This window comes from Bactrocera neohumeralis, chromosome 2 (assembly GCF_024586455.1).
Source record: "Bactrocera neohumeralis isolate Rockhampton chromosome 2, APGP_CSIRO_Bneo_wtdbg2-racon-allhic-juicebox.fasta_v2, whole genome shotgun sequence".
Taxonomy (NCBI): domain Eukaryota; kingdom Metazoa; phylum Arthropoda; class Insecta; order Diptera; family Tephritidae; genus Bactrocera; species Bactrocera neohumeralis.
In genome coordinates, this window is record NC_065919.1 from 48928268 (window position 1) to 48956039 (window position 27772).

Consider the following 27772-nt stretch of genomic DNA (forward strand, 5'->3'; position numbering starts at 1 on the left):
CATATATTTGCGCAAAGCGGGAACGATTTCTGTGTTCGCACTTTGCGGTAACCGCAAACCGTTAGACGAAAATGGTTCACTGACAATAATCGTCTACTGAGAAAAATGACAGAAGAATTCAGAGTATTTCATGTTAAACAGGAGCGCCGAGATCCGTTGGTCTCTGTCTCTGTCACAACTCTTTTCGGTTGACAAAACTTCTTTCTATAAAGCTTCAGTCGGAGACTTCCCGACAGATTTCCATGCGTGCAATGGGGTATTAGAGATCAAGGAGGACAGATGAATTCAGTGCCGTTAGGAGTCCGAACGAATGCTGAAAATTCCCTTAAAAGTGTTCGATTCAAGACGGAATCCTTCTCTGATATCTTCGGAGGCTTTAATGTAAATAAAAGAACAGCTTGGAGCCACTACAGATATATGTAGAATAATTCAGTTTGTCAGAGCAGTAAAGTCTAACGATGTCGCTGAGTGTCCAGCTCTAAGGTGACATTAAAGTCTTGAAATTCTTAAAGCAGAGCCAGAGTTCCATTTTGGGCGTATTAGGAGATAATCCGCAACGATAACTCAATGGTTAAATCTGGTAATCCTTGTAAGTTCATAAAGGTTACAGGTACCAAACCCTCACAGTGACTGTCAACTCATCAAAAATAACGTTAAAAATATTCGCAGTAGGAAAAAATGTTCTCTAACAGTCGGATGGTTCCGTTCTCAAGCGTAGGTAGCATAATCCAGACACTTCCGACTCTATCCCCAATTTACATAGGAAGTTAACAATTCCATCGGATTGGACATTGTTAAGCTCATGTCAAAATCAATGAAGTTGTTAACAGGGAAATCTCTGAAGAATGAAATTTACACGACCGTTCTACCCATCGAATAGAAGAATTAGAATTAGACTAATTCGTTCCCGCGACAGTCGGGTTTATGTAACCGGAGCGGACCCGGATTGTTAGCCGGCCAAGGAAATGAAAATGATTCGGATTTTATCGAAATATCATCATCAGCCCTGAGGCTCATTTCTGGCTGAATGGCTTCGTCAAAAAGCAAAAAAAAAAGGTTATTGGTCAGCCAGCAATCCACGCGTACTCCATAAGTCATAATTGCTTTTCGAAAAAATTAGGGTTTGGTGCAGTTTATGTGCCGGCGGCGTCATTGGACCGTACTGTTTCAGTGATGATCGAGATCGGCAAGCTATCACTAACACTCAATGATAACCGAAAATTGTTTGCCCAAATTGGATGATATGGACTTGGACAATATGTGGTTCCAAGCCACACAGCAAATGTCATAATCGATTTATTGAAAACCAAGTTTGGTGAACGTGTTATCTCACGAAATTACCCACTCAATTGGCCGTCTCGGTCGTGAAATTGCAGTGTATCGGCCGATTTATGCATGAAAACCGTCGACAATTGGGTTCAGCGTCTGGACTTCTGCAAGCGTGACCGTGGTGGCCTTGCAAAAGAAGTCGAGTTTTTTACATAATGGCATCGAATGTGCTTTCACAGGAAAAAATTTCATTGATATCGCAAACCGTTTTTTTTTTATTTAAAAACAAAAAAAATTGTAGCGCTCTTATTGCAAATCCCGTTAATTGACATATGGAGCTTAAACATCACACGCACATATAAAAAGGTTCTAACAATCTTAACACATTTATCGATTCGGCTTACGCGCGCATTTTATATGGAACAGTCCGGGTCAAATTTGATCTTGGGTGCATACACTCAATTTGGGTATTTTGCGCGACTTAGAATTTAGTTTTACTACCCTTAGATAACTTTATTGCACACACTCTCATAGTTGCAACTCTGACTGCTTTTATTTTCCACCATAAAAGCGGCGAAAATGCTCGCCGAAATATAGAGAAGTGTGCAGACACACGCTAGCAAAATGGAACGAAATGATTGTACAAATAAAACATCAAAATGAGGAGTGCAACTCAATTTCATATAAAACAGCACGCGACCCCAAAAGGTGACTCGACTACATGCCTTTGTGAGTTGAACGCCAACGAAATAGCACAGCAGTCATAACCCACTCGCCCATTCGAGGTTGTTACTTGGACAGGCACACACATATTTACACATGTTTACATAAGGAATATGTCGAATTTTCCACAGTGCTGCACACTATTTGTGACCAACTTGTGCCACACACACCTGTACAACACATGTAACAATACCGCAACGGTACGAGACTCCACAACTTCAATATTCAAAGCGCTCGAATGATGCAGTGCTCTATTATTCTACACACAACACAAACACACATACATATATATTTCTATTTATTTTTGCATGTATTTGTGGGTGTTTGTGTGTGCGTGTGCTTGGTCGTCCGCACGACTTACCTGATACACAATCATTGCAATAACATCACAATGCGGTTGATTTATGGCGAGAAACTCTTTTATGACCTTCGTCAATATTTCATTCGGTGGCACTAAATCACGTATAATTTGGCACAACACTTGTCCATAAATCCAGGCGGCATCACGCGTTGATGATTTAATACAATGTAGCAGTATATCGACTTTATCGGTCTGTTGGGCGATTATCTCCGGTTCGTCTTGGACAATGCCGTTGGAGAGTTCCGTATTTTCCAGTTGCTTGGCTGAACCTGTAAGTATTACAAAATATATAAACATATAAATATACTCGTATATATAGCAATGTAAGTACTCTATGTAAATATGTACATATATATATCTGATCATAAATATACCTAACACATAAGGTGCCGATAATTGAACTCATCTCGGCGAGTTTTGCGCAAACGACTGATTAGTTTCAGCTCTCTTTCAAGCACACTCACTTACTGCCTTACTTTTACTGCTTACAAACACATATACATATAGTACGTAAGTATGTAAGCGATAAAGACAAATGTGCGAAGTTCATGTCGTGTCCCGCTGAATTAGCAGCAATTTTTTTCCTATCCGCTGGAGTGTGAACTTGATTTAGAGGGCAGTTATTTGTTGGCTTTATGTATAAACTACCCAACAATTTGCCAGGAAGTAAACGCGAAAATATAGAGGTTTAATATATATGAGGGTGTCCTTTCAGAGGCGTACAATTTCCTAACAGGACATTCCACTTCTCGAGCTACCGCTTAGGGATAGTACAATCAAGTGGTATACCGTTGGCTCGAAAACGTCGGAGAGAATTGGTGCAGGAGTTGCTGGACCACGCACCAAACTCTTCATACCTATTTTCCGAGCATTTTTCTGGCATAAGTCCCAGCTCATCAGCACACTAACATGGTAGAGATAAAGGGTTCAGTTCGCCATCATTTTCAAAAAAAAATTTTTTTTCTTCGTTTGGTACTTAGCGACAAATAGGTACCTAGAGACCTCTAAGAAAGCCTCTCCAAACACGAGTTTTTAAATGTAACTGGTGCAGGTCCTAGAGACAGTATTCTAATTTTTCTTATTATCAACGAAAAATTTATATCTTTCCAACTACTTAAAAAAATATATTTTTCCTAAGATTTTGTAGGAAATTGAATGCCTCAAAAAGGTCAATTATTTAAAAGCATCCACTAACATGGTAGATTATTTTTGAATCCTCCATCGTGAATCCTCATACCAATAAAAAAAATTATGCGCCGCAAGGAAGAAGGAGTAGGCAGACATAGGCAACATGCGCCATGCCAAGTTGCTAATGAGTGGTTACAACCTCAGCTGGTTTAAATATGCAATCAAGCTCCCTAGGAACAAACTCGAGCTACTTGCCGCATTCTACACAGGGCACTGTGACTTTCACAGGAGTAAGAATTTCATTGAATTTTGTTTTATGTAAACAATTTTTGTAGCGTTGTTATTGAAAAAAACCCGCAATTCGACTCTTTATTGGATCGTATATCTTTATATGAGGAAATGTTAATCCTTACTGAAGAGAAATGTCAAAAGAGCGGAAAATATATGGCGTCGTTTGCTGTCCCTATCTGTCTAATTCTGTGACGTCCCGTTGAAAAACCCGTTATTATTATGTTATCTTCTAAGTAGGGCTTCAATATTTAGTGTTGCCACCTTTGGCAGTCATTACAACCAAAAAACTGAGGCATAAATACTCTCTACATGCGTTTGTAGTATGTTTTTTTGGAGTTCTGCAAACTATTAAAAATCCCTCGTTTATTGAAACGACAAGAAGATTGGTCAACCAAATATTGCCATAATTTTTGGGGGTTTGGGCAGGATATGGTTGGAGCACTACCGTTTTTATACTCTCGCAACAATGTTGCTAACGAGAGTATTATAGTTTTGTTCACATAACGGTTGTTTGTAAGTCCTAAAACTAAAAGAATCAGATATAGGGTTATATATACCAAAGTGATCAGGGTGATGAGTAGAGTTGAAATCGGGATGTCTGTCTGTCCGTCCGTCCGTCCGTGCAAGCTGTAACTTGAGTAAAAAAGATATCATGATGAAACTTGGTTCAGTATTTTTGGCTCCATATAAGGTTAAGTTTTAAGATGGGCAAAATCGCTACTGCCACGCCCACAAAATGGCGAAAACCGAAAACCTATAAAGTGTCATAACTAAGCCATAAATAATGATATTAAAGTGAAGTTTGGCACAAAGGATCGCATTAGGGAGTGGCATATTTGGACGTAATTTTTTGGAAAAGTGGGCGTGGCCCCGCCCCTACTAAGTTTTTTGTACGTATCTCGGAAACTACTATAGCTATGTCAACCAAACTCTACAGAGTCGTTTTCTTCAAGCATTTCCATATACAGTTCAAAAATGGAAGAAATCGGATAATAACCACGCCCACCTCCCATACAAAGGTTATGTTGAAAAGGTTTTCATTTATTTTAAGGTTATCTATTACATTTCACTGAAAAGGATTTCACTATATTGAAAAGGTGCGTTAACCGACTTTTTAACAAAAAACGTCAGAAACACTAAATTTTATTGGAGAGAAATTGAAGGATGAAGCTGCATCCAACTTTTTTCTAAAAATTGAAAATGGGTTTCGCCCACTTATGGACCAAAAACCATATCTCAGGAACTTTGTTTCAATGAAATTCGGTATATAATATTTTCTTAACACCCTGATGACGTGTACGAAATATGGGTGAAATCGGTTCACAACCACGCCTTCTTCCAATATAACGCTATTTTGAATTCCATCTGATGCCTTTTCTGTATAATACGAGTATATACATTGGAGCCAATGATGATAGGGAATAAAATTTCCAAAAATACGGTATTTGAAAAATATGTAAATGACGTATAATGAAATCTCGATTATCATTTTATCATGCAAGAGTATAAAATGTTCGGTGACACCCGAACTTAGCCCTTCCTTACTTGTTTGATAGAAATATTCTTTCTCAACCTGACTTTGGGTCATTGTCTACTAGTATCTAAAGCTATATTGTAAGCTCTTTTTTTGCGCATTGTGCTCTAAATTTGTACTGAGCTTCGGAATGTAGGACTATGTTGTCATTTTTTTTCGACCGCTTCCAGACTATCGCGAACCACAACCTGGCGGTTTTTGAAAAAGGATTGAAGCTTGAATCCTTGTAAAATTGTTCTCACTCAAGAACTGAAGCCATCAGGCCAACGTGAACGTCGTGAATGTGTCGATTTTGCCTTGGAACAACTTGAAAACGATTACGATTTTTTAAAGAAAATCATCTTCTGCAATGAGGCTTACTTTTATCTGAGTGGTGCAGTAAAAACAAAAAACTTTCGATTCTGCTGGGAAGAAAATCTACTAATTATTCACGGTCAACCATTACATTCAGCTAAATTGACAGTTTGGTGTGGTTTTTGGTCTGGTGGAATCATCGGTCCGCACTCCTTTCGAAATGAAGCCGGCGATACCGTTACTGTCAATGGAGAGCGTTATACTCGTAGATCGATGATAACCAACCTTTTATGGCCGCGATTGGAGGAAGTTGATCTTGACAACATCTGGTTGCAACAAGACGGGCGTACGTGCCACACAGCACTTGTAGCAACCGAATTATTGCGAGAAAAGTTTGGAGATTCGATTATTTCAAGAAATTGTGACATTGAATGGCCTCAAAGAAGTTGTGATTTAACACCATTAGACTACTTCTTGTGGGGTTATTTGAAGTAATTGGTTAGTGATGCTTTCGATGGTTTCCCGCCAAGGACTATAAGCTCGGCAGCAGTTCCTTAAAATGATTAGGAGAGTGTTTTTGAAAGCAACGCGGCCAAAACAAAAGTCTTTACATAAGGCTTAACGAGAGCGCGGCAGCTTCGGGTGTTCAATGCACGGAAAGCAGTGCAGCCAATTAAAGCAGAACGGCTCACTGAATCTTCAGCGGGCTTGAACCTTGAATACCCCCACTATTACAAACAAAAGATACTTAAATTAATGTTAAAATTTTTTCCTCACAAACAATTTTTTGGCAACAAGCAGCTTTCACGAAGCTTTAACACAAAACAAAAAATCGCACAGCTTAAGGTTGCCAAAAACAAAAAACAAGAAATGAGTGTGCGTCTACTCATTTACAGTCGCATAAATTTCCAGGCGAATTATAATAAATTTACCGCTCAATTTTAATAGAACAGCAACAATATTTCACGAACGAATTTCCTTAAATTCTAAGCACGTCGCGCTTGAGAAATTACGCGCGCCGCTTTTCATGCAACAAAGCGAAGCAACAACAACAGCAGCAAAACTTTCGCTAAAATCGTAAAATTGTCGGCCGCAAAGGCGAGTAGGCGCCGCGGCAGGCAGTCGAGTGCGTACATATTGCGTGTGGCTCGAGCCCTAACGCCGCCCACCTCTCTCACCTTCCTCACCAGCAACAACCAACAAGAGATGTGTGTGTGTGTGTGTGTGTGTGCAAGCGGCAGTAATATAGAATTTGCTTAGTGCGCTTGCTTTCTAATTATCACCCAATTATTTCCAATATCAAAATCCTTTGCCATTTATTGCTTGTTATTTTGGCGCGCCCGCACCTTTCTTTCAGACCAACGGCTGGCAGTAGAGCGCGCATTGATTCCCTGCTCATTGCTTTCAAAACGCATTCGCTTGGTCATTATTTACAGCGCTTCAGAGCACAGCACGGCACGACATGGGGGGTGCCGGCATAGAGCAGCGCACAACAGCAACGCCAATGCCAATTTGGCCGATAATGTTCGAGCGCCAAGCCACCTCACAAGCCTATACTCCAGACCGCTGTTGATATGATTGTATGTGTGTCCGTTCGAGTGCGCGCGCTCGACCCATGTTCGGCTTGAAAGGTTGATGCGGGCATTCGACCCTTTGTTTGGCTGTTGCTTCTCCATTGCCGTTGTTGTTGTGGGATAGTATATCTATCGATACTGCAAGACCCCTTCTACCCACACTCCGCGGTGCGGCCCTGTCGCTTTGGCATCGAACGCACATAAATAAATTTGCATTTTATATTTTATGGATTTTCTAGCAGGTTACACGCACCGCCACACATCCTGAGGTTGCGCAAAAAATGTGGAAAATAAATAAAGCCGGGTTAAAGCGTGCGGCGCAGCAGCGCAGACCTTGCGCAAGCCAAACCGCGAAAAAGAGCGCACAACAACAATACGAAATCAAAAAACACAACAAAAAGCTGCTGTCCGAACTCTTTGCAACCGCCAGCTCCCGCCCTAAGGCACCCCTCCTACACAAGGAGTCGGTCTCGCAGTTCAGTCGCTGTGGGTGCCTGTGGCTTGTGTGGCCCAACTAGAGTTTCCTGCTTGGCACTGTTTTGCTTCTATTGTCCTACTTTCACGCCGCCGATCGCTTGTTTGCCAAGCTTATTTGTTTATGCCACTGTCTGCGCGTGTTTGTATGTGTGTGTGTGTGTGCGTGCGACTCCTCGCTTTTATTGCTCTCACGTCTATCTGTTTGTTTTCAACTTTGTTGTCCACGTTGGCACTCAACTGTAAACTGTTTAAAATACGACAACAAAAGCAAGAACAATGGAGAAATCATTGAGCCCCCACAATGGGTACGGAGCTCGGTCGCAAATATTGCAGGTAGTGATTGACGAGACCTAGTCAAGTAATGCTTGCATTGTGGACCGAAGTGTAAAGAATAGTGCGGGAATTGCATTAAAAATGGCTGGTCATGGAAAGGTAAGGGAGTAAGCGTGAGAGATGTACTCAATGGTGAGGTATTTTTTTATTTGTATTAAAATTTTCTTTACTTTTCGTATTGATAGTTATATGGATATATTTGCTTGTATTGATTCCGATATTGGACTGATATAAGTAATGGTTTTGATAAGTAATGATATTGCGTTTAGATATTTTTGTTGCTACCAGTATTGGTAGCGGTACTAATATTGGTAATGGTGTTGGTAGTTGTACTGGAAGAACTATTAGTATTATTAGAAAGTACTTTAAGTATTGGTATTGGTAAGTAAAAGTATTGGTATTGGTAATTGAACTGAAATTGTTATATGTAATGGATATACTATAAGTATTAGTATTGATTGTAGGAATGGTACATGTATTGGTAATTATACTACAACTGTTCTTTGTAGAAGTACAATAAGTATTGGTAAGTTATGGTTTGGTAATAATAGTATTTCTGGTACTGTTATTGGTAATGGTACTGGTATTAGTAATTGTACTGGTTATTTGAACTGGAAGAACTATTAGTATTATTAGGAAGAACTATAAATTTTGGTATTTGTAAGTAATGGTATTGGTATTGGTAATTGTACTGAAATTGTTATTTGTAATGGAAATACAATAAGTATTGGTATAGATTTTAGTAATGGGACAGGTATTGGTAATTATACTAGAACTGTTCTTTGTAGAAATACAATAGGTATTAGTAATTGATGGTTTGTTATTAATAGTATTTCTGGTACTGTTGTTGGTAATGGTTAGTAATTGTACTGGTCATTTGTACTGGAAGAACTATTAATTGATAGTAGGTAATGACATTACATTGATATTGATATTGATACAGCTATTGGTAATGGTATTTATATTGGAAATGGTACTGGTATGAGTAATTGTACTGGTTATTTGTAATGGTAGAACTATTAGTATTATTAGGAAGTACTATAAGTATTGGTATTGGTAAGTAATGGTATTGGTATTGGTAATTATACTACAACTGTTCTTTGTAGAAGTACAATAAGTATTGGTAAGTTATGGTTTGGTATTAATAGTATTTCTGGTACTGTTATTGGTAATGGTACTGGTATTAGTAATTGTACTGGTTATTTGTACTGAAAGAACTATTAGTATTATTAGGAAGTACTATAAGTTTTGGTATTGGTAAGTAATGGTAGTGGTATTGGTATTGGTAATTGTACTGAAATTGTTATATTAGTAATTTATGGTTTGTTATTAATAATATTTGTGCTACTGTTATTGGTAATGGTACTGGTATTAGTAATTGTACTGGTTGTTTGTACTCGAAGAACTATTAATTGATAGTAAGTAATTACATTACATTGATATTGATATTGGTACAGTTATTAGTAATGGTATTATATTGGTAATGATACTGGTGTTCGTAATTGTACTGGAATTGTTATTGCTATTGGAATTTGTAATGATATGGGTATTGGTAATGTTATGTAGTATTGTTGTTGCTGCTGAAAAAGTGATATAATGGAATTAATATGAATAATTACAACTTATTTTTCATTATATTTAACTCCATTCTAATGGATAATTCATTTATGCTTATTGATATTGGTTTTAAGGAAAATAATTTTATTTTCGGCCACAATTTCTATTTATGTTGTTATTAAATTGAAGCTAGTAATTTTATGGCAGTTGGTGCTAATAATCATTACAACTCATATATGTATGTACAATGATTTTGATGGCAATTATGACGGATCACTGGTAAAACTTTCGTTTAGTCTTCACATTCATATTTATAGCCTGAACAAGGGATATTGAGTTTGCCACAAAGTTTGTAAAAAGTCGGAGACCTATAAAGAAAATATGTAATTAGCGCAGTCCGTTTTCCTTTGTGTCTCTACGCAAACTAGTCCCTCAGTGTTTGAGGTACCGATCTGAAATTTTGCACACACGCTTTTCTCCCAAAGAAGCTGCTCATTTGTCGGAATCGCCGAGTTCTGACTTTTAAAGCATATAGCTGTCAATTAACTTGTGTGGACAACTCTTTTATTTCACGAGTTATCTTCATGAAAATAGTATCCCGATCGGACCACTATAGCAAGTAGTTGAGGGTACACACTAACCGATCAAAATCAAGATAAAAGATTTTTTTGTACCCTTTTATGCTATAAGATAGGCACATGTGAGCAGTATTTTGGCTTCGGTGCAGCCGAAGTTCGGTTTTTCTTGTTTTATACAACTCTAGAAGCACTCGCTGGTACATATTAATTGCCTTAAAATTGGTAATATCATTCATATTGGTATGAGTCATTATTAATTGTAATTTATAAGAACTACATTGCCTCGATCTCATTTTTAGTCGTTTATATCGGAAATGTATAATATGTCAAAGTACTTATAAATGAAAATTATACCAAAAAACGAGTATCGTTGCCTACATTTAGGAGCATTATTAGGTGAAATAGTCGGCTTAGCGAAGTTTTACACCTTACATAAAAATGGTATCGTAAAGGACCAAAACTGTTTTACGCGTGGCTCAACCAAGCAAATTATAAATGTATTTTTAAGCAATTCGCAAATTTAAGCTTTCAAATTTTGTCTATTTTAGCCACCCAACTGTCTAACTCATTCGACAAAAATAAGTGAACAAAATATTTTTTTTTCTTTATTATCTCTTATTTTAGTTCCATAATTGCACACTGTTCTTCTACTTGTATGTAAGATAAATCGCAAGAGAATGCAAGAAATCGCCGAACACATATATACACGCAAGCATAGTTTTAGGTATAACGGTATATACGAGTATGCATTTCAAATGATGTGCCGGATAAAAATTGAAAACAGCGGCATGTGGCAAAGCTGAAGAAATGAATAAGCACACACCCCTTAAATACACACACATACATACGTACATACATATGTATAGAGCAGTGCGCTTAGGTAAGACTTCAACGTCAAGCTCGCCAGAGACAGCGCTAACATGGGGCAACTGGCAAAAAACCGCACCAATAGATTAGGAAGATTTTCGATTTACGAGGCAACCGACTATGCAAAACCATTTCTAGTACACGACACCAGTCAACATGTGACCTTAGAGAGATGCAGGTGATTTCCTTGTTGTTGTTTTTGTGGTGATTTTTTCCTGCTGTCAAGGTGTGATTGCAGACAACGATGAATGGCTGTGCGGATGGATTGTGGTAGAGGGAAAGTATGTTTGTGAAACGCCCCAGGTACAACTGTTTACTCACAACGCCGAGTCGATATATGTGAGTGTGTGTGTATGTGTGAGTATGTATATATGGGAATGTGCGGCAATCCACGGCAACCGCATGGTTTAAGTATAAAATAAATTGTTTCAGCATTAGGAGCTTACCACTGTGTATGTGTGTAAGTATGTCTGCTTCGCAAAATGTGTTCGTGGGGTGGGGAACAGAGTGTGGGGTGAAACAGCTGAACTCCAGACAAACCATAATATAAAGGTAAGCTTCGTTCTTTAAGTTACATAAGAGCTGCATTTTTTATCGCCACTTGTATATAAATATTTTGTTGGACGTACTCAAGTATTATTCAGATAAAAAAACCGAAAGATATACATCAAGGTTATAGTAATGACTTCAAAAATAAGAACAAAATAAGAATTAAGAAGATTGGCTATTAGTGAGGAGGAATATTTAATACACCCGTAAATTAGAGATTTTGACGACGTCACAAGGGTGGGAGCCTAACCATTTTTGAACTGGCCTGAATGCATATCAATCAATAGTTGATATGACGCCTAACTTTATGTTTATGGCATTTTCAATAAAGCTATTTTAATTTTGTCTAATTTTGATGGACATTTTTTAAATAAGGTAAGAATTGTAAGAATTTGGAATTTATATATGCTTTTCATCGAGTTGGTCCTTCGACAAATAGGATATCCTTTACATAGAAACCACCATCGAATTAATGATAAATCTTAAGAGAACTTTTTCAAGATAAAACTCACTTGAAAGTCTTGAAAGCGACGAGCGTGACAAACTTTTAGATTTCGGTTTTAAGCTTAGCAAGAGCAAAAAATTGAAAGACTTTTTTATAATTTTAAAATTCTTAATTTCAAAAACTATGTCATCACCTACAAAATGATTCCCCTAGTGCCAACGTTTCTTCCAATCCTCGAAACGGTTGTTAAAGTCAATTTCCGGAATAGCCTTTAATGTACTGAGCTAAATCAGACGAATACGATGGTTGCGACACGATATTGGTTCGAAAATTGGCGCAAAACTCACAAAGAATCAATGCAGTATGCGACGGTGTAATATTGTGATGCAAAAACAAGAGCAATCGGCCCATAATTGCGGTCTCTTTTTACGAATAACTTCGCGCAAACGACGCATAACACTCAAATAGTATTCCTTTTTGACAGTTTGGCTGGTCGGAGGGAATTTGATAAACGAAGAAAACTGTCAACATAATCTTGACTTTTGATCTGCTTTGACGTGTATTTCGGCTTCGGCTCACCTTTGCCATTTCGGGCGATTTATCGTCTGTTTCCGGGTCGTAACCATAGATTCAAGACTCATTGATCAAATCATTGACAAATGATCTTTCCAAATAGCTTTCACTGATCCTTCCAGTGTTCCAACGATGCCAGTAAGATCTCTGACTGTTAATTGTCGATTCTCAAGCACCGAATCCTTTATTTTTTTGACGTGTTGATCATCAGTTGATGTTGATGGCCTTCCTGGGCGTGGTTCGTCGTTAATGCGTTCTCGGCGTTCGTTGATTAATTTGTATCACGCAAAAACTCTTGCTCGCGACAAACAATTAACACCGAAGTAGTTTTCTAACGTTCTAAGCATTTCGGCATTAGAAATTTCATTATTTTTTTGATGAAATTTCGACGAATGCTCTTTATGTGATTTAAACAACATTTTCGGAAATTGTAGCCTTCTTCTTCTTCTCCTTTATTAGCGTAGACACCGCTTACGCGATTATAGCTGAGTTAACAACAGCGCGCCAGTCGTTTCTTCTTTTCGCTGCGTGGCGCCAATTGGATATTCCAAGCGAAGCCAGGTTCTTCTCCACTTGGTCTTTCCAACGGAGTGGAGGTCTTTCTCTTCCTCTGCTTCCCCCGGCGGATACTGCGTCGAATACTTTCAGAGCTGGAATGTTTTCATCCATTCGGACGATGTGACCTAGCCAGCGTAGCCGCTGTCTTTTAATTCGCTGAACTATGTCAATGTCGTCATATATCTCGTACAGCTCATCGTTCCATCGAATGCGATATTCGCCGTGGCCAACGCGCAAAGGTCCATAAATCTTTCGCAGAACTTTTTTCATCGTCATTGTCCATGCCTCTGCACCAAATAGCACGACGGGGATGATGAGTGACTTATAGAGTTTTGTTTTTGTTCGTCGAGAGAAGACTTTACTTCTCAATTGCCTACTTAGTCCAAAGTCGGACTTGTTGGCAAGAGTTATTCTGCGTTGGATTTCAAAGCTGACGTTGTTGTTGGTGTTGATGCTGGTTCCAAGACAGACGAAATTATCTACGACTTCTAAGTTATGACTGTCAACAGTGAGATATTTCGTCTTGCCCTCGTTCACCACCATACTCGTTTGCCTGTCTTCCTTATCCAGCCTAGAGAAAGCAGAACTAACGACGACGGTGTTGAGGCTGATGATATCAGTATCATCGATATACGCTAGCAGCTGTACACTCTTGTAGAAGATGGTACCTTCTCTATTTAATTCTGCAACTCGAATTATTTTCTCCAGAAGTAGGTTGAAGAAGTCGCCTTGTCTGAAACCTCGTTTGGTATCGAACGGCTCGAAGAGGTCCTTCCCGATTAGTATTGCTCAACGTCAGTTTACACAGCCGTATAAGTTTTGCGGGAATACCAAATTCAGACATCGCGGCATAAAGGCAACTCCTTTTCGTGCTGTCAAAATGAGCTTTGAAATTGTCGAAGGCGTGGTCAGAGATGATTTTTACGGGTCTTTTCCAAGACTTGGCGCATGGTGAATATCTGGTCGGTTGTTGATTTTCCAGGTCTAAAGCCACACTGATAAGGTCCAATCAGTCTGTTGACGGTAGGCTTTAATCTTCCACACAATACGTTCGATAGAACCTTATATACGATATTTAGGAGACTTATCCCACGGTAGTTGGCGCAGATTGTGGGGTCTCCCATTTTGTGTATTGGGCAGAGCACTTCTAAATACCAACCGTTGGGCATGCTTTCGTGCGCCCAGATTTTACAAAAGAAGCTGATGCATGCTCTTCATCAGTTCACTTGTAGCCTTAAAATGGACGATAATCTGTGCCAAATCTCGTGAAGATATCACCTCAAATTATAAGGTTTTTCATACAAGAACTTAATTTTAATCGGTCAAACAATTTAGCTGGTGATTATACCGCTGCTTTGGAGAGTAATCCATGTCAAATTTCGTGAAGATACCTAGTCAAATGAAGTTTGTATGGCACCTATATGCTACAGGGTCCCTTCATCGGCGGTTCCGCTTAATCGTTATTTCTAGAAGTGATGGAATTTTTCGCGTATATACAGACAAACGGACACATTAGTGTCCAAAATTTAATACAAATAATGTAAAACTGTTGACATAGAACAAACAAAATATAAGCTCCTCAATTTTTAAATTTTCAATTAATGTCTCTCTCGGAAATTTCAACTAAGATGTATGTAAATTAATTATATGAAAGATATTTCAATCAATAATTTCTTTTATGAAATTGTAGTTGTAATTTTACAACAAAAAACCGTTATTATTATTGAATGCGGATGACAAACCCGATACTTTTCCGAACATAATAGAGTAATCACTTAATAATAATAAAATTGCAATACTATCCTTTGAGGCGCGCTAATTGTCTCGTTGCTAACAGTCCTTCATGCAAGAGCGGAAAGAAAACTTTATTTTATGCGAAGTTAAATTAAGCGAAAAGTATTTTTTTGTTGACAACACTCGAGAATTGAATTTCATAAAACTACAAAAATTGCACAAACAAAACGCGCATGCAATCAATTTTGATAAAATATTAAAAATAACGACCACTTGCACGCTCACACATACAAATATACATATGTACATGTATATAACGGTATTTGAGTTATAAATTTTGCCATAAAGGACATGCCGTCTCGTTGATACCGCGCGAAATGCAGCTAAGCAGCAAAAAATTGTGTAATGTCCGGACAAAAAACTTGAAAGCTCACACACACGCACACACACGCACGCATACAAATACCAATAAACACACATATATTACAAATGAATAAATGGAAAAGCCAAAACCAAACCCAAGAGCGGCATCAAAATCAAGTTAAAGCCAACTTTGCGCGCGCACGCCAGAAAAAATGCGCGCACAACAACCAACAACAAGAACAGCAGCGCACAACAGGCAAAAAAAAAATCGTTGGGCAAAAGTAATACAACGGCACTTTTGTAGCAATTTCACGAATTCGTTTCATATATTGAAACTTTTATTTGCCATTCGACAAGCGCGCGCGCGCCCGCGTGTGTGTGTGTGTGAGTCAGCAAAAACTTGTTGTACGGACTAACTGAGGGATGCGCCAAATAAACACCCGGCCAGCCGCGGAATACTGGCGACAACAGTGAAACTAGTATTTTCGCGGATTGAGCTGGCATTTCCCAGCTTCGACTGCGTTTTTTATTTGCTGCTCGCCGCAGCTGTTGTTGTTGTTGTGGCTTGGAGCGCCACGCAGATATGCGACAATAGTTGCCAACATCAACCTGTGCGCTCTCAAAGCAAATTGCATAGTTGTTGGGGGTGTTGAAGTGTTGCCCTGCCGGTTATTCCACCGCACTCACTCCGATCGCACCGCCATTTCACCAGGTGGCTGCCAGATGCAACGACGATGTTGTTGCTGCACTTGTCTGTAATGAAGCAGTTATTTTACTTATTTTACAAGTCGCTTTGAAAATTGCTTTGATCCGATTTTACATGCATTTGACATGAAGCTCGTGATCTCGCCAACATTTGGTTTCAACAAGACAACGCCACTTCCGCCGCACATCACATCAATTAATGGGTTTATTGAGAGAACACTTGGGTTCGCATATATTATCAAAGGGCAGATCCATTTTTAGCGCGGGTTCTCCAAACGGCCAGTGCCCCGTTTTAGTAGCTGTAAGTCTCTTGTAATACTGTAATACTGGGAACATATCTGTTTTGTTATCTTGCAATTGGTTATTGATTTCCATCTGCTCTGGGCTAGATGTTCGAAATGAGTACAAAGCTCTCTTGCCACCTGACTATCCGTTACATGGTTGCTACATACAAGTACAATAATGAATTCCAATGGTTTATAATTTTCACATCTTCAAGTTCGCGAACTTCAGAAATGATTCAAAAGTACAAATCTTTCCTTTACATACATAGTTCGACAGACTTCTAAAATCTGTTTTCTCTTAGGTCACACACTGAATTTCCTTCCATATTTAATGATTAGATTGTGTTGTTCAACATGCAACAAGTATTGGAGTATCTTGAACTTACTGCGTGCCAGTTTACATATTTAAATGATCTTAGTACGAATATACAGTCGTGCTTTTCGAATGCTTCCACAAACTCCAATTATATTAGCATCTGAAGAATTTTTTTTATACCCTGAACAGGATATATTAAGTTTGTTAAGCGACGGAGACCCTATAAAGTATATATATAAATGATCAGTATGTTGAGCTGAGTCGATTTAGCCATGACCGTCTGTCTGTATATATACGAACTAGTCCTTTCAGTTTTTAAGATATATTTTGAAATTTTGCAAACATCATTATTCTTTAAGGCAACAATGTCATATGTCAGAACTTGTTTATATCGGACCACTAAAACATAAAGCTGCCATATAAACTAGCGATTAGAATCAAGGGCTTAGATGGAAAACTTTCACATTTAACAAGATATATTCACGAAATTTGGTACAGATTATTTTCAAAGGCAACAATGTAATCTCCGAAGAAATTGTTCAGATCGGCTCACTATAGCATATAGCTGCCATACAAACCGAACGATCGGAATCAAGTTCTTGTATGGAAAACTTTCACATTTAACAAGATATATTCACGAAATTTGGTACAGATTATTTTCAAAGGCAACAATGTAATCTCCGAAGAAATTGATCAGATCGGCTTAACTATAGCTATAGCTATATTTGATGTATTCACGAAATTTGGCATGGATTACTACTTAAGGTAACAATATAATATTTGAACAAAATTTTGAGATCGGATTAATATAGCATATAGCTTCCATACAAACTGAACACATAGTTACTAACATAAATGCACCTGTGGGTATTTAGCTTCGGTGCAACCGAAGTTAACGTTTTTTCTTGTTTTAAATTATTGTTAATTTGACAACGCCACCAAACACAATGTAAGAAAAAATATCTTCCAAATTGTGTGCTGTGTTGCCAACTAATGGACCCTTTAGTCCGTTGGTATATAAAAATGTATGGATATATTATATATGTATGTATATATTTACATTCATACTATACATACTTCCCAGCGAGTGCCATTTTCTGTACTTTCGTAGTTAATATTTTATTTTTTTGTTGCTGTTGTTATTTATGTATACAGTTTTGATTACTTTCACATAACTGTTCTATTCTAATTGAGGCAGTTTTGTTGTAGAAAAGTCACACAAATTGTCATGCAGAATTCTCACGTGAAATACACACCATGCAGGGACCGCAGGGCGTATGATGAACATTTTTATTACTCAGTATGTGTACTCGCCGTTTTGAATATGTGCTTAACATATAGGCAATTAAGAGAGATAATAATAATAACAATAACAAAAAAGACAAAAAAAGCTCTGCACTGTCACATTAGATAAGAATATGGGCTTTTGTAGTCACTGAGTTTATTTTGCGTTTTGCCTTGATTATTCGATCATTTTTCTTTCAAATCATAACACAGATGTCCTGAAACGTATGCTGTTTGTTGGTAAAAAAGTATGTATTACTATTATATTGTTAAAATATTTTAAGATAGACAAAATGCATTTTTAATTAAATAAAGAATATAATATAATACATAAATAAAATATATGTACAACAACAAATACGATTTTCACGATTTGAAAATACTTCTGTGAATAAAAAATTTCAATTGCTTGTTTAGACACGAAACCTAGAAGCAGAACATGGCACAGAGAATGTAAGGTAGCCTCTCAATTCGGTTAGTTTGTATAAATTCCAGACAAGATCCCAATTTTTGACCACTTTTTACAGCAATTGGAGCCGAATTGGGGTCCGCCAAAAATTCCCTTCCAAGGCGTCAACAATTTTTTTTTATGAAAATCGGGATCGCTGACCATCTCTTTTTGACTTCACTCACCAAACGTGTGACGCGTTTGATGGTCGTTGGGTCTGTTCATTATGATATGGCAAACCAAACTGTATATAAATAAAGTAATAGATATCAAAAATTTCTCGAAACACCCGTTATTTTCTTCGGATTTCGATAAATTTTCGACGCCAATCTCAGTGACAACTGCGTTGAACAGAGCAGCATAGTAACATAACTGAAACGACTTTAATAAAATAACGGCTTTCAACATGCACATACAAATATATGTATGCATGACACACACATGCACACGACGAAGCCACAAAATCATACAAGTCTACACTCACACAGGCAACAGCGCGGGTGCAAAATGGAGTTAATCCAATTTAATCGAAATCGCAGCGAATAAAAAATATCGCCAGCTGCACATTTCGCTTAACGACTGCGTTATTATTATTGTTAGACGCGTCGCTGTGTTGGCGAGTCGCCGGCATATCGGGCACACATTCGATGAATTTTCGGTAAGTTCTTTGGATGTTTTTCTAAGCCATAAACGCTGTTCTACATTTCGCACAGCGTAACGCGCCTCACTTCTCTGCGCACGCTTGGAATAACAACAATTACGCGGCTGGCTTAATACACTGCATACAACAACAATAACAACAACACAAACAACAACAAAAACGTGTAGCATATGACCAAATGACCCAACAATCTGAGCACTTCGTGCCGCCACCGACGCTGCAGTTGTGCCGTTGCTCGTCGGGCGTCGGGCGGGATGCCGTCGCTGGCCGGGTTATGGCCGAAATCCATTTAGCCAATCGAAATTTCTGTTGACTGGCGCCGAAATGCATAAAAGTTAAATATTAAACATAACAAGTAAACAGAGAGAGTCGCACAAATAAACAAAATAGAAATAGGAACAACAACAACACAGCAACAACAGCCATGAACATGTGTATGCAACAACAACAAACATCTAAATTAACAAGCAAAATGCCAAGCTTGTAATTGCATTTGTCAGCGGCGCCGCATAAATACCCGTAGGCATCAGCCGTACGCTGTGGCGGGCGCGGAGCGTGAGCGAAACGCGCAATTAAGCTTGTGTTGTCGGCATGCTGTTGTTGTAGCTGTGGCGGGCACGGCGCTAATAGAATAACATTTGCTAAAAATATAATGATAATTGCTGTTGCACGGTGCAGTGTCGTATTGTGGCACGAGATGCAGATGCAAGCGACGTCGCGCGGCTGAATTCGATAGGTCAACGAATTGAAATGGCAGCGAGTGTTATATGTGGCAACGGACGGCAGTAAGCGGCGAGAAGAGATAGCAAGCAGTCATGTTAATTCTTGTGAGCTTTGAGTTGTTTTGAAACAATAAATGTCGCTATGATTTAGGCGGCAGTGCTTTTTAATTGATTAAGTTGCCTTTATTTACCTGCTAAATAAATTTGACACCGAATCGAAAAAAATTGTTATGTTTTCTTCTATGTTAGTGCGCGGTTTGATCTCCATTATCAAGTAGTCAAACTTTGTCTGGCTATTCCTTCCATGGGAGACAAGTTGAGCAACACGTTCGCTTGAAATTTTGCATTTCCAATGGAATCACAACTACGGAATCATTGAAAATGTTGCAGAAATGTTCTGGATAGTCTACTTTACCAAGAACTCAAGTATTTGGGAGACATAAAACATTCAGTGAAGGTCGTGAAGTCATCAAAACCTTGCCTCATTCGGCGCGTCCGTACAAATTTCTTAATGACGGTATCATCAAAATTCGAAATTAAGTGAATACTGCTTGAAAATCGTTTTGTTGTCATCATATATATCCCGTTTAGACTTATATCAAAATACTTGAACTGAATCTGTTTCAAAAACGCATTGAGTAGATGTCGCAAGTGCGGTGCTTGACAACGCAGCTGTGGACACTTCATTCATTATTGGTGACGAGATGTGCTCGAAACAGTTCAAAAATCTAGTGCATGGTGCCCCAACTATTAACCGAAACCGAAAAAACTAAGTCAAAATCGGCCAAAAATCAAGATGATTGGGAACCTTGCGAAACGGTTCCCAAGAGCCTTGAGCCTCTTTCCAAAAATTGCTGAGCAATCTAGAGTCAGATGTACTGGAGTTTCCCGTGTCATGGCGTAAGACCGACAGTTTGCAAAAGAAGCTTTGCCCATTTTGGATAAGTGTTTCTTGAGCCTGCGGTGCTCAGTATAGAGTGCGACAAGGAGACAGAATTTGTTTGCTTGTGTGGGAGGTTGTTCACATCTCTAAAACTTGCTAGGTTTTAGCCTCCCAATAGCAGCTTAGCGTAGCGCATTCATGCTACCTGCTACCAGTGGCGTTACCCCCCCACTTTCTCCTCCGTGCGGAGAAACTGCTTTATGTTGTGGGTCCCCACCGCTCTATCATCTTGAAATTCACCGCATTGCCGGCTACCCTTTATGCCTCGAAACCCAGATAAGGTTTACACGGTTACAAATTGATAGGCGGTTCAGCCTTCCTATACACTCCTCCACTAATAGCCATTTGACTTCATACGCTCAGGTTGCTTTTAGTGCCGCTTGACTATCGCTGAGTATAGCGATCCGCTGGTTGCGATAATTGCGTTGGAGATTGAGTTCCTCACACTGACTTAAGACAAAGACTTCTGCTTTAAAAATGCTCATCCATCATTCCATTCAAGTCGAGTGGGTTATCACTCCACCTCGCATTACTTCCGAGAGTAACTTTAAATTTCTTTGTGAAGTTTACCTTCTGCGTATCGCCGTAACGTTCTTGGAAGAAAGGCCAGTGGTGTAACTTCCCCTAAGGCCTTCATTTGTTGAGACGAAATTATCTTCCTTTTGCCATACCCCTCTGCTGCTTAGCAGCATCGTGAGAGCTCCCGCATGACTTCAAGTGCTGCGATTGGGCAAGTGCGCATTGCCCCTGAAGCGCAGACGCAAGCAAGTCTTTGCAACTTCGATAGTTGAATGCCTACCAAAGACTGCGTTGTCTTCGATGGCCTAGCAACCGATCCATAAGTGACAACCAACCTTACGATCGTGCTATACAGCCACCTGATGATACCTGGCTTGCTGCCACAGGATCTTGCGGTTAAGCGTCTGCATATCATGAGTACTTGGTGGCTCTGGACAGTGCGAATTCCAGATGTCTTTTCCACCGTAAGGTTGAGTCTAATGTGAGGCTTAGGAATTTGACCTCTTTCGACACCTCCAACTCCCTGCCACCAGGTATTAGGGACCAAGTCAAAAAGACTTTTTTGGGAAGCAGTCATTGTGTCAAAAGTGAAATTGTAGAAAATTTGATAATGACAGAGGTTGTTATATATTTCAGAGCTTAGTTCTTATCAGATAGCTGATGCTACGATTTATGAGCACTTAATATCCAGCTAAATCGCCGTAGTCATTAGATAGACACATTTTTATAAAATGGTGGCAACTTCTATGTGCCTCTAATGTTATTTTCACTATCATTTTTGTTTTTATAATTAATTACATAATGGCTATTATTGCTGCTGCAGGTAAAAATATATTAACCCAATTTCACAGAAGGTAATTGCATAATTATTTTAATTTCAAAAATATTTTGTTGCTATTTTTGTAGAGTTTTCACTTTTAGACATAGCGATGTGGCATCACTAATACACACGAGATTATGTGTGTGTTTTATGCGCGCCACCACAGCATTTGCATAAAATTATTAAATTTATTTTACAGCAGCTCACACACACACACAATCACACAAATGCGGCTCTTTCAATGCATTTTAAACTGAAATCGCCTGTGTTCCATTTTCGACGTTCATTTTAATTAAATTTATTTTTAGTCGCACAAAATTTCGATTGCACTGTGAAAATTTCGCATTCTGATTTCTAATAATAGACTTTTGTATTGGTACACACTTACCCACATACATGCAGGTGAGCAGCAGCTGCAGTGCCGGTATTGAGAATCGCTCATTCTCCAGCTTAACCAATTCCAATGCTAATTTTTCGATTTTGTTGCGCAACATCGGCGTCACTATACCGACAGCTGGTGAAACAGTGGCACTAGCGGCAGCCGACGCGCCTGATGATGTGCTCATGCCACTATTACCGGTATTACTAATGACCACCATGCGTTCGAGACCCTGGAAGTAGAAATAAAATATGGAAAAATTTTTATTTGAAATTAAACGATTAGGTGGCAGCACCAATATTAGTTCACATTAGATTCTAAAACTGATCGCCAAGAAGGGAGAATTTTAGGACTGTTAGGGTTAGTCCTTTATAATGTTTGAAATTATATCTCTATAAAGAAAAATCTGTTCCGTTACGTTCTGTTATATTCCTGCTAGTTCATCTGCATGCCTGAGAGTAGATGCTTCACTCTCAGATACTTTAGATATGAACTCACAAAAACGGTACACTGAAGCATGATTCTACAAGATCTTCACCAAAGCAATTTCGACAACTCACATTCCATACGATTATTTAATATTAACGCAGGATAGAGGCGCTTGGAACAATGTTTCCAAATAGCGACCACATCGCCTCACAAGCACCAAACAGTGCAAGCCTCATCTATTTATCTTTTCTTATCTTATCTTAATAGCAGCAAGCATAGTTTATGTTGGCATTGACGATGCTACTGCAACCAACAATTTTTTGAGACTCTTCAAATTTCTGTAGGGTATTTGACAGACCATATTCTCCAGCTCTGATCACAAACTGTAGTCCTCTGGATACAAATCTGCAATACCAGTAAGTCAATCATCTGAAAGCACGAAATCTGCTTTTAAGATGCTGAAGGGAAATTTTTCCCTTATACATATGCTGACGCAGAACCTTGCTGGAAGATCCAATGCTCTCCATCGAAGAGAGTATGGCTTAACTGTTTCAGAATGTCTCCTAAAACTTCCTGCCGGTATACTTTTGGAAGAATTTTTACTCTTTTTACAAAAGTGAAGAGATGTAACGCAGTATCCTCTCCAACAAACCATTGCAGCAATTGGTTGGAACTACGTTGAGTCTTTGGAATAATATTTTTTACGTCGTGGATTTTGTCGTTTTGCCGATTAAAACTTCTTCTGTAAAACGAATATTTTTATGCTCGTTGACTGTAAGCCACTGAAGAAGCCGCTTGCATCTACTGAGCCTATATTGCTTCAAACGCGTTGTCTGGAAATTACCAATTTATCGATGGTAGGCTTACGCGTGAAGCTCATCTCGGCAGTTTTCCGCCCGATATATCCTTTTTCCAGGATATAATTATCTATTTTCTAAGGAATTTTTGATTGCTATACTCCAAATATTCACTTTTCTGCGGATTTGGCCTCGCTGTACGCATTGTAAACTTTGTAACAGAATTTATGGCAGTACTAAGTACACGTGACGGCAGCTTAACTTAGTCCAAATAGCGTATAAAAAATGCTTTATTGGTTTCTTGTAACTCTGACGCCAACAGCTCCTCTAACAGTTAAAACTTCCTATCTTCAAATGGAATTTTATTCAAATAGAATTTCGGCTATATCATTTAAGAATTTTTGGTGAATCAGTGAAAATTTAAAATCGGCGAAGTGTAAGTGAAAATATTTTTGGTTTGTATGTGTTTGTGCGTGTATAAAAACTAATTAGAAATGCTTTTTAACTGGCAATTACAAATCACGGAAACGGATTTTACATATGTACATGTATGTAACAGTGTATATTAAGGTGTCAGTTTTTGGCTTGAAAAAATTATCCAACGTAAGGAAGCTCTTTATTCGCAATTTAAGCCGTGCCTTGATTATTTTACTATTTTCTGTACAATTTTTTCATAATTTTTTTTTTAGTCTAAAGTCTTGTACTTATTAAATGACTGTATTCACATAGGACACCATGTCGTATGAGCAACAAATAATTTATAAGGCATATGTATGTATGAATACTCAATACATTTGATGCATAGCTTTAGCTGAGTTTAACTGTTAAAGCAATGTTTTTATGGAACAAATATTCGGACTTTTTTCATAAAACATTAAATTCAACATTAGAATATGCTGTCTTCGAAGTTAAAGATTTACTTGCTTACTACAATTGCATACATGGTAAAATATACAAAATTAAGGTACAGTTTCAGGGGTTACATAAAGTTAGAATTTTCCCAAAAAACTATTTTTTATTATATTTTCTTAAGGTACATATATTTAAAAATACACATAGAAAATTTCATTTTTCGAAGTCACACGCAAATTTGGAAAAACGTTTCGGAGTGCTTGGCAGTGCATTCCAAACTTTAAACGCGCTTTTCTCAAAACGTTGTATTCAAAGTCGGTGAACAACATTACTCAACATTATTTACGTCAAAACCGATTAATCTCAAATTTTAACACGAGCTTCTTAAATATATTTTTTAGTAATTAGTCGATGGTTTTTTTATAAACAATTTAAGTCCGAAATTTTGATCAAAAATCGATTTTTTTGAGAAAACGCCATTTTATCAAAAAAAAATTTGTTTTGCTTATTCCTTCGATTTGCTTTACTATATATAACATTACTTCAAGGAAATCTGTTTGGTTTTTCACTTTCAATGGATCCAGTTCAGAGATATAGTGGTCCCCACAAACGTCTTTTTTGAGAGGAGTTTTCGGAGGCCACCTATAGTTCCTTTCCAAATAAATATTTTTACTATTACTAAGTCTTAAAATGCAGTTAAAAAATACCATAATATGTGTACAAATTTTTTGTTCAATAAATTTATCACTTTTCTTTCGGTCTTTTCGGGTATATAACCACTTAAGTACAGTTTAAATGGCAAATAAAGATATTGTTTAGCAGAAATATAAACTTCAGCAGGCGATTGCGAAAAAAGAACTACTTTGAAAATAACGGAACCTTTTTTGTGCTTTTTTTTGGTTTTTTCTTCTTGTGTTTTACTTTCAGAGAGAAAAGATATTGCTGTTTGACGATGAATATCTCGTAAACGCTTAACTCAATTCAAAAATTAAATGAACCATTTTTGTAGAGCGTGAAATTGCCTACCAGCCTATGAGCCTCGCAATTTAACATGACTTTTTTATACCCTGAACAGGGTATATTAAAATTGCCACGAAGTTTGTAACACACAGAAGGAAGCGTCGGAGACCCTATAAAGTATATATATAAATGATAAGTATGTTGAGCTGAGTCGATTTAGACATGTCCGTCTGTCTGTCTGTCCGTCTTTCCGTCCGTCTGTCTGTATATATACGAACTAGTCCCTCAGTTTTTAAGATACCTTTTTGAAATTTTGCAAACGTCATTTTCTCTTCAAGAAGCAGCTCATTTATCGGAACTGCCGATATCGGACCACTATAACATATATGCCATACAAAATGAACGATCGGAATCAAGTTCTTGTATAGAAAACTTTCACATTTGACAAGATATATTCACGAAATTTGGTATAGATTATTTTCTAAGATAATAATGTAATATACGAAGAAATTGTTCAGATCGGCTCACTATGGCATATAGCTGCCATACAAACCGAACGATCGGAATCAAGTGCTTGTATGGAAAACTTTCGCATTTGACAATGTATCTTCACGAAATTTTACATGGATTACTGCTTAAGGTAATAATATAATCTCCGAAAAAATTGTACAGATCGGATTACTATAGCATTTAGCTTCCATACAAACTGAGCACATAGTTACTAAAAGAAATGCACCTATGAAGGGTATATTAGCTTCGTGCAGCCGAAGTTAACGTTTTTTCTTGTTTTTCATTGACTTAAAAAATTAAAAAAAAGAAACTCAAATTTGCCTTTAAATAGTCACACTTCAACCGTTAATATCTTCTAAACGGTTAAGTTTACAAAAACATCGCAAGAGACCACTTTGTAGAGCATTCTAGTTCTTACGATATTGGTAAAACAAAATATGGTTACAAGTAGTTGGTAGCGAGTTATGCATTTTTCTAGCTGATAATAAGAATAAAATAGAAAAATGTAAGGTGGAGCAGCTTACTGTTACAATAAAAATTTGTCCAGGCTTTTTTAGAGGTGTCTATCAACATTTTTTTAGAATACCAAGCGAAAAAATATATTTCATTTTTTTCACCCACCCTAATGTAAATATAAATATTGGTGCTATTGGCTGAAGCGAAGCAGAAAACTTCATTATATTTTGAAAGTTAAACCAAAAAGTGCAAATGAATAAATAACGACAGCTCTATATATGTATGTATATGTATGTATGCGTTTACGTTTGTTTTTGTTGTGCCTGCATTTGCGTGTTTCTAAATAAAGCAATTTCCATAAACTTTTACAACCACTTATTCCTGGTTGCAACTTTACTGCCGACTATTTACTCGCTGCTCGAATGTTTACAACTAATTGCAGCAATTTATGCTGTTCGTGTGCTCGGCCACGCCGAATGCCTGTTGTTCAGTGTTTTTGCCACGCATTTGTTATTGTTTTTGTTTTGCTTTATTTTATTTTGCTGTGCTTTGGCTTCGTTCGCCACATTTTTGTTTTAATTGTCGCCCAACAAGCCGGTCGGTCATAATCCACACAATTAAACCGACGTCCATTAGGCATATTCACAGGACCAAAGTGTTATTTAACTATTTGCTAAACTAACAAAGTGGCCAACACACATACATACACACCTAGCGAACATACATACATACAGTGAAGCAAGTGAGTGAGCCGCCTGCTCAGCCGAGCGGCGCTCATTTGGAGAGGTGTAAGGCAAAACGAAATCTCCACGAATATATGTGTATATATGTTTATATATATGTGCGTACTCGTGTTGGTGTGTGCGCGCGGTCGGCAATGTCATGGCACAATTCAAGCGTAAACGCAACGCATTGATTCCGGTCAACAACGGTCAGCCGCCAAGCAGACGGACAGTCGGACAGCTAGACAAGGGAGCTTTGAAGCTGCCAGCGTGTTGTTTTTGTTATCTCCACAACATACATTTTTTGCTTGACTTTCACTCTCGCAACCATAAAAATGAATGCTGCAACTAACACACTCTCATATTCATTCATATAATTTTGTATATAGGTGTGTGAGTGCACGACAGTTGGTGGTTGTTGTTAGTTTTGAAAATTGCCAATCAAAAAACCAATTAACAAGCTGCATGAACCGTAGTAGCAGCGATGGCATCACTGGGCCACTGACCACCAGCGCCGGCCACAGCGGTCATTCAGTCACAGAGAGCGCTGCTCGTCAGGCGGCGGTGTCCTGCGGCAAATCAACAAAACGCTAAACGAACGACAACGGCAGTCAGACAGCTGCTGCGGGCGATGGACGCAAAAAAAACAACAAAAAGAAAGCAGCAACAAGAAAAAACGTTAACATCGGCAACGACGATATAATACCATATACAAATAAGCAGTTTCCATGCAAGGATGTGTTTTTGATCGGTCAGT

General features: G+C 38.1%; 1 protein-coding gene across 2 annotated transcripts in view; it reads right to left on the reverse strand.

Moving 5' to 3' along the window:
- LOC126750928 (uncharacterized) overlaps positions 1-27772 on the reverse strand; it is a 208718-nt gene that overhangs the window by 10895 nt on the left and 170051 nt on the right. For both annotated transcript variants that reach the window (XM_050460742.1, XM_050460741.1), the window contains 2 exons: positions 22299-22521; positions 2354-2622 (listed from right to left, as the gene is read on the reverse strand). In XM_050460742.1, coding sequence (XP_050316699.1) covers positions 2354-2622; positions 22299-22521 — 492 coding nt within the window. The remainder of the gene's footprint in view (positions 1-2353; positions 2623-22298; positions 22522-27772) is intronic.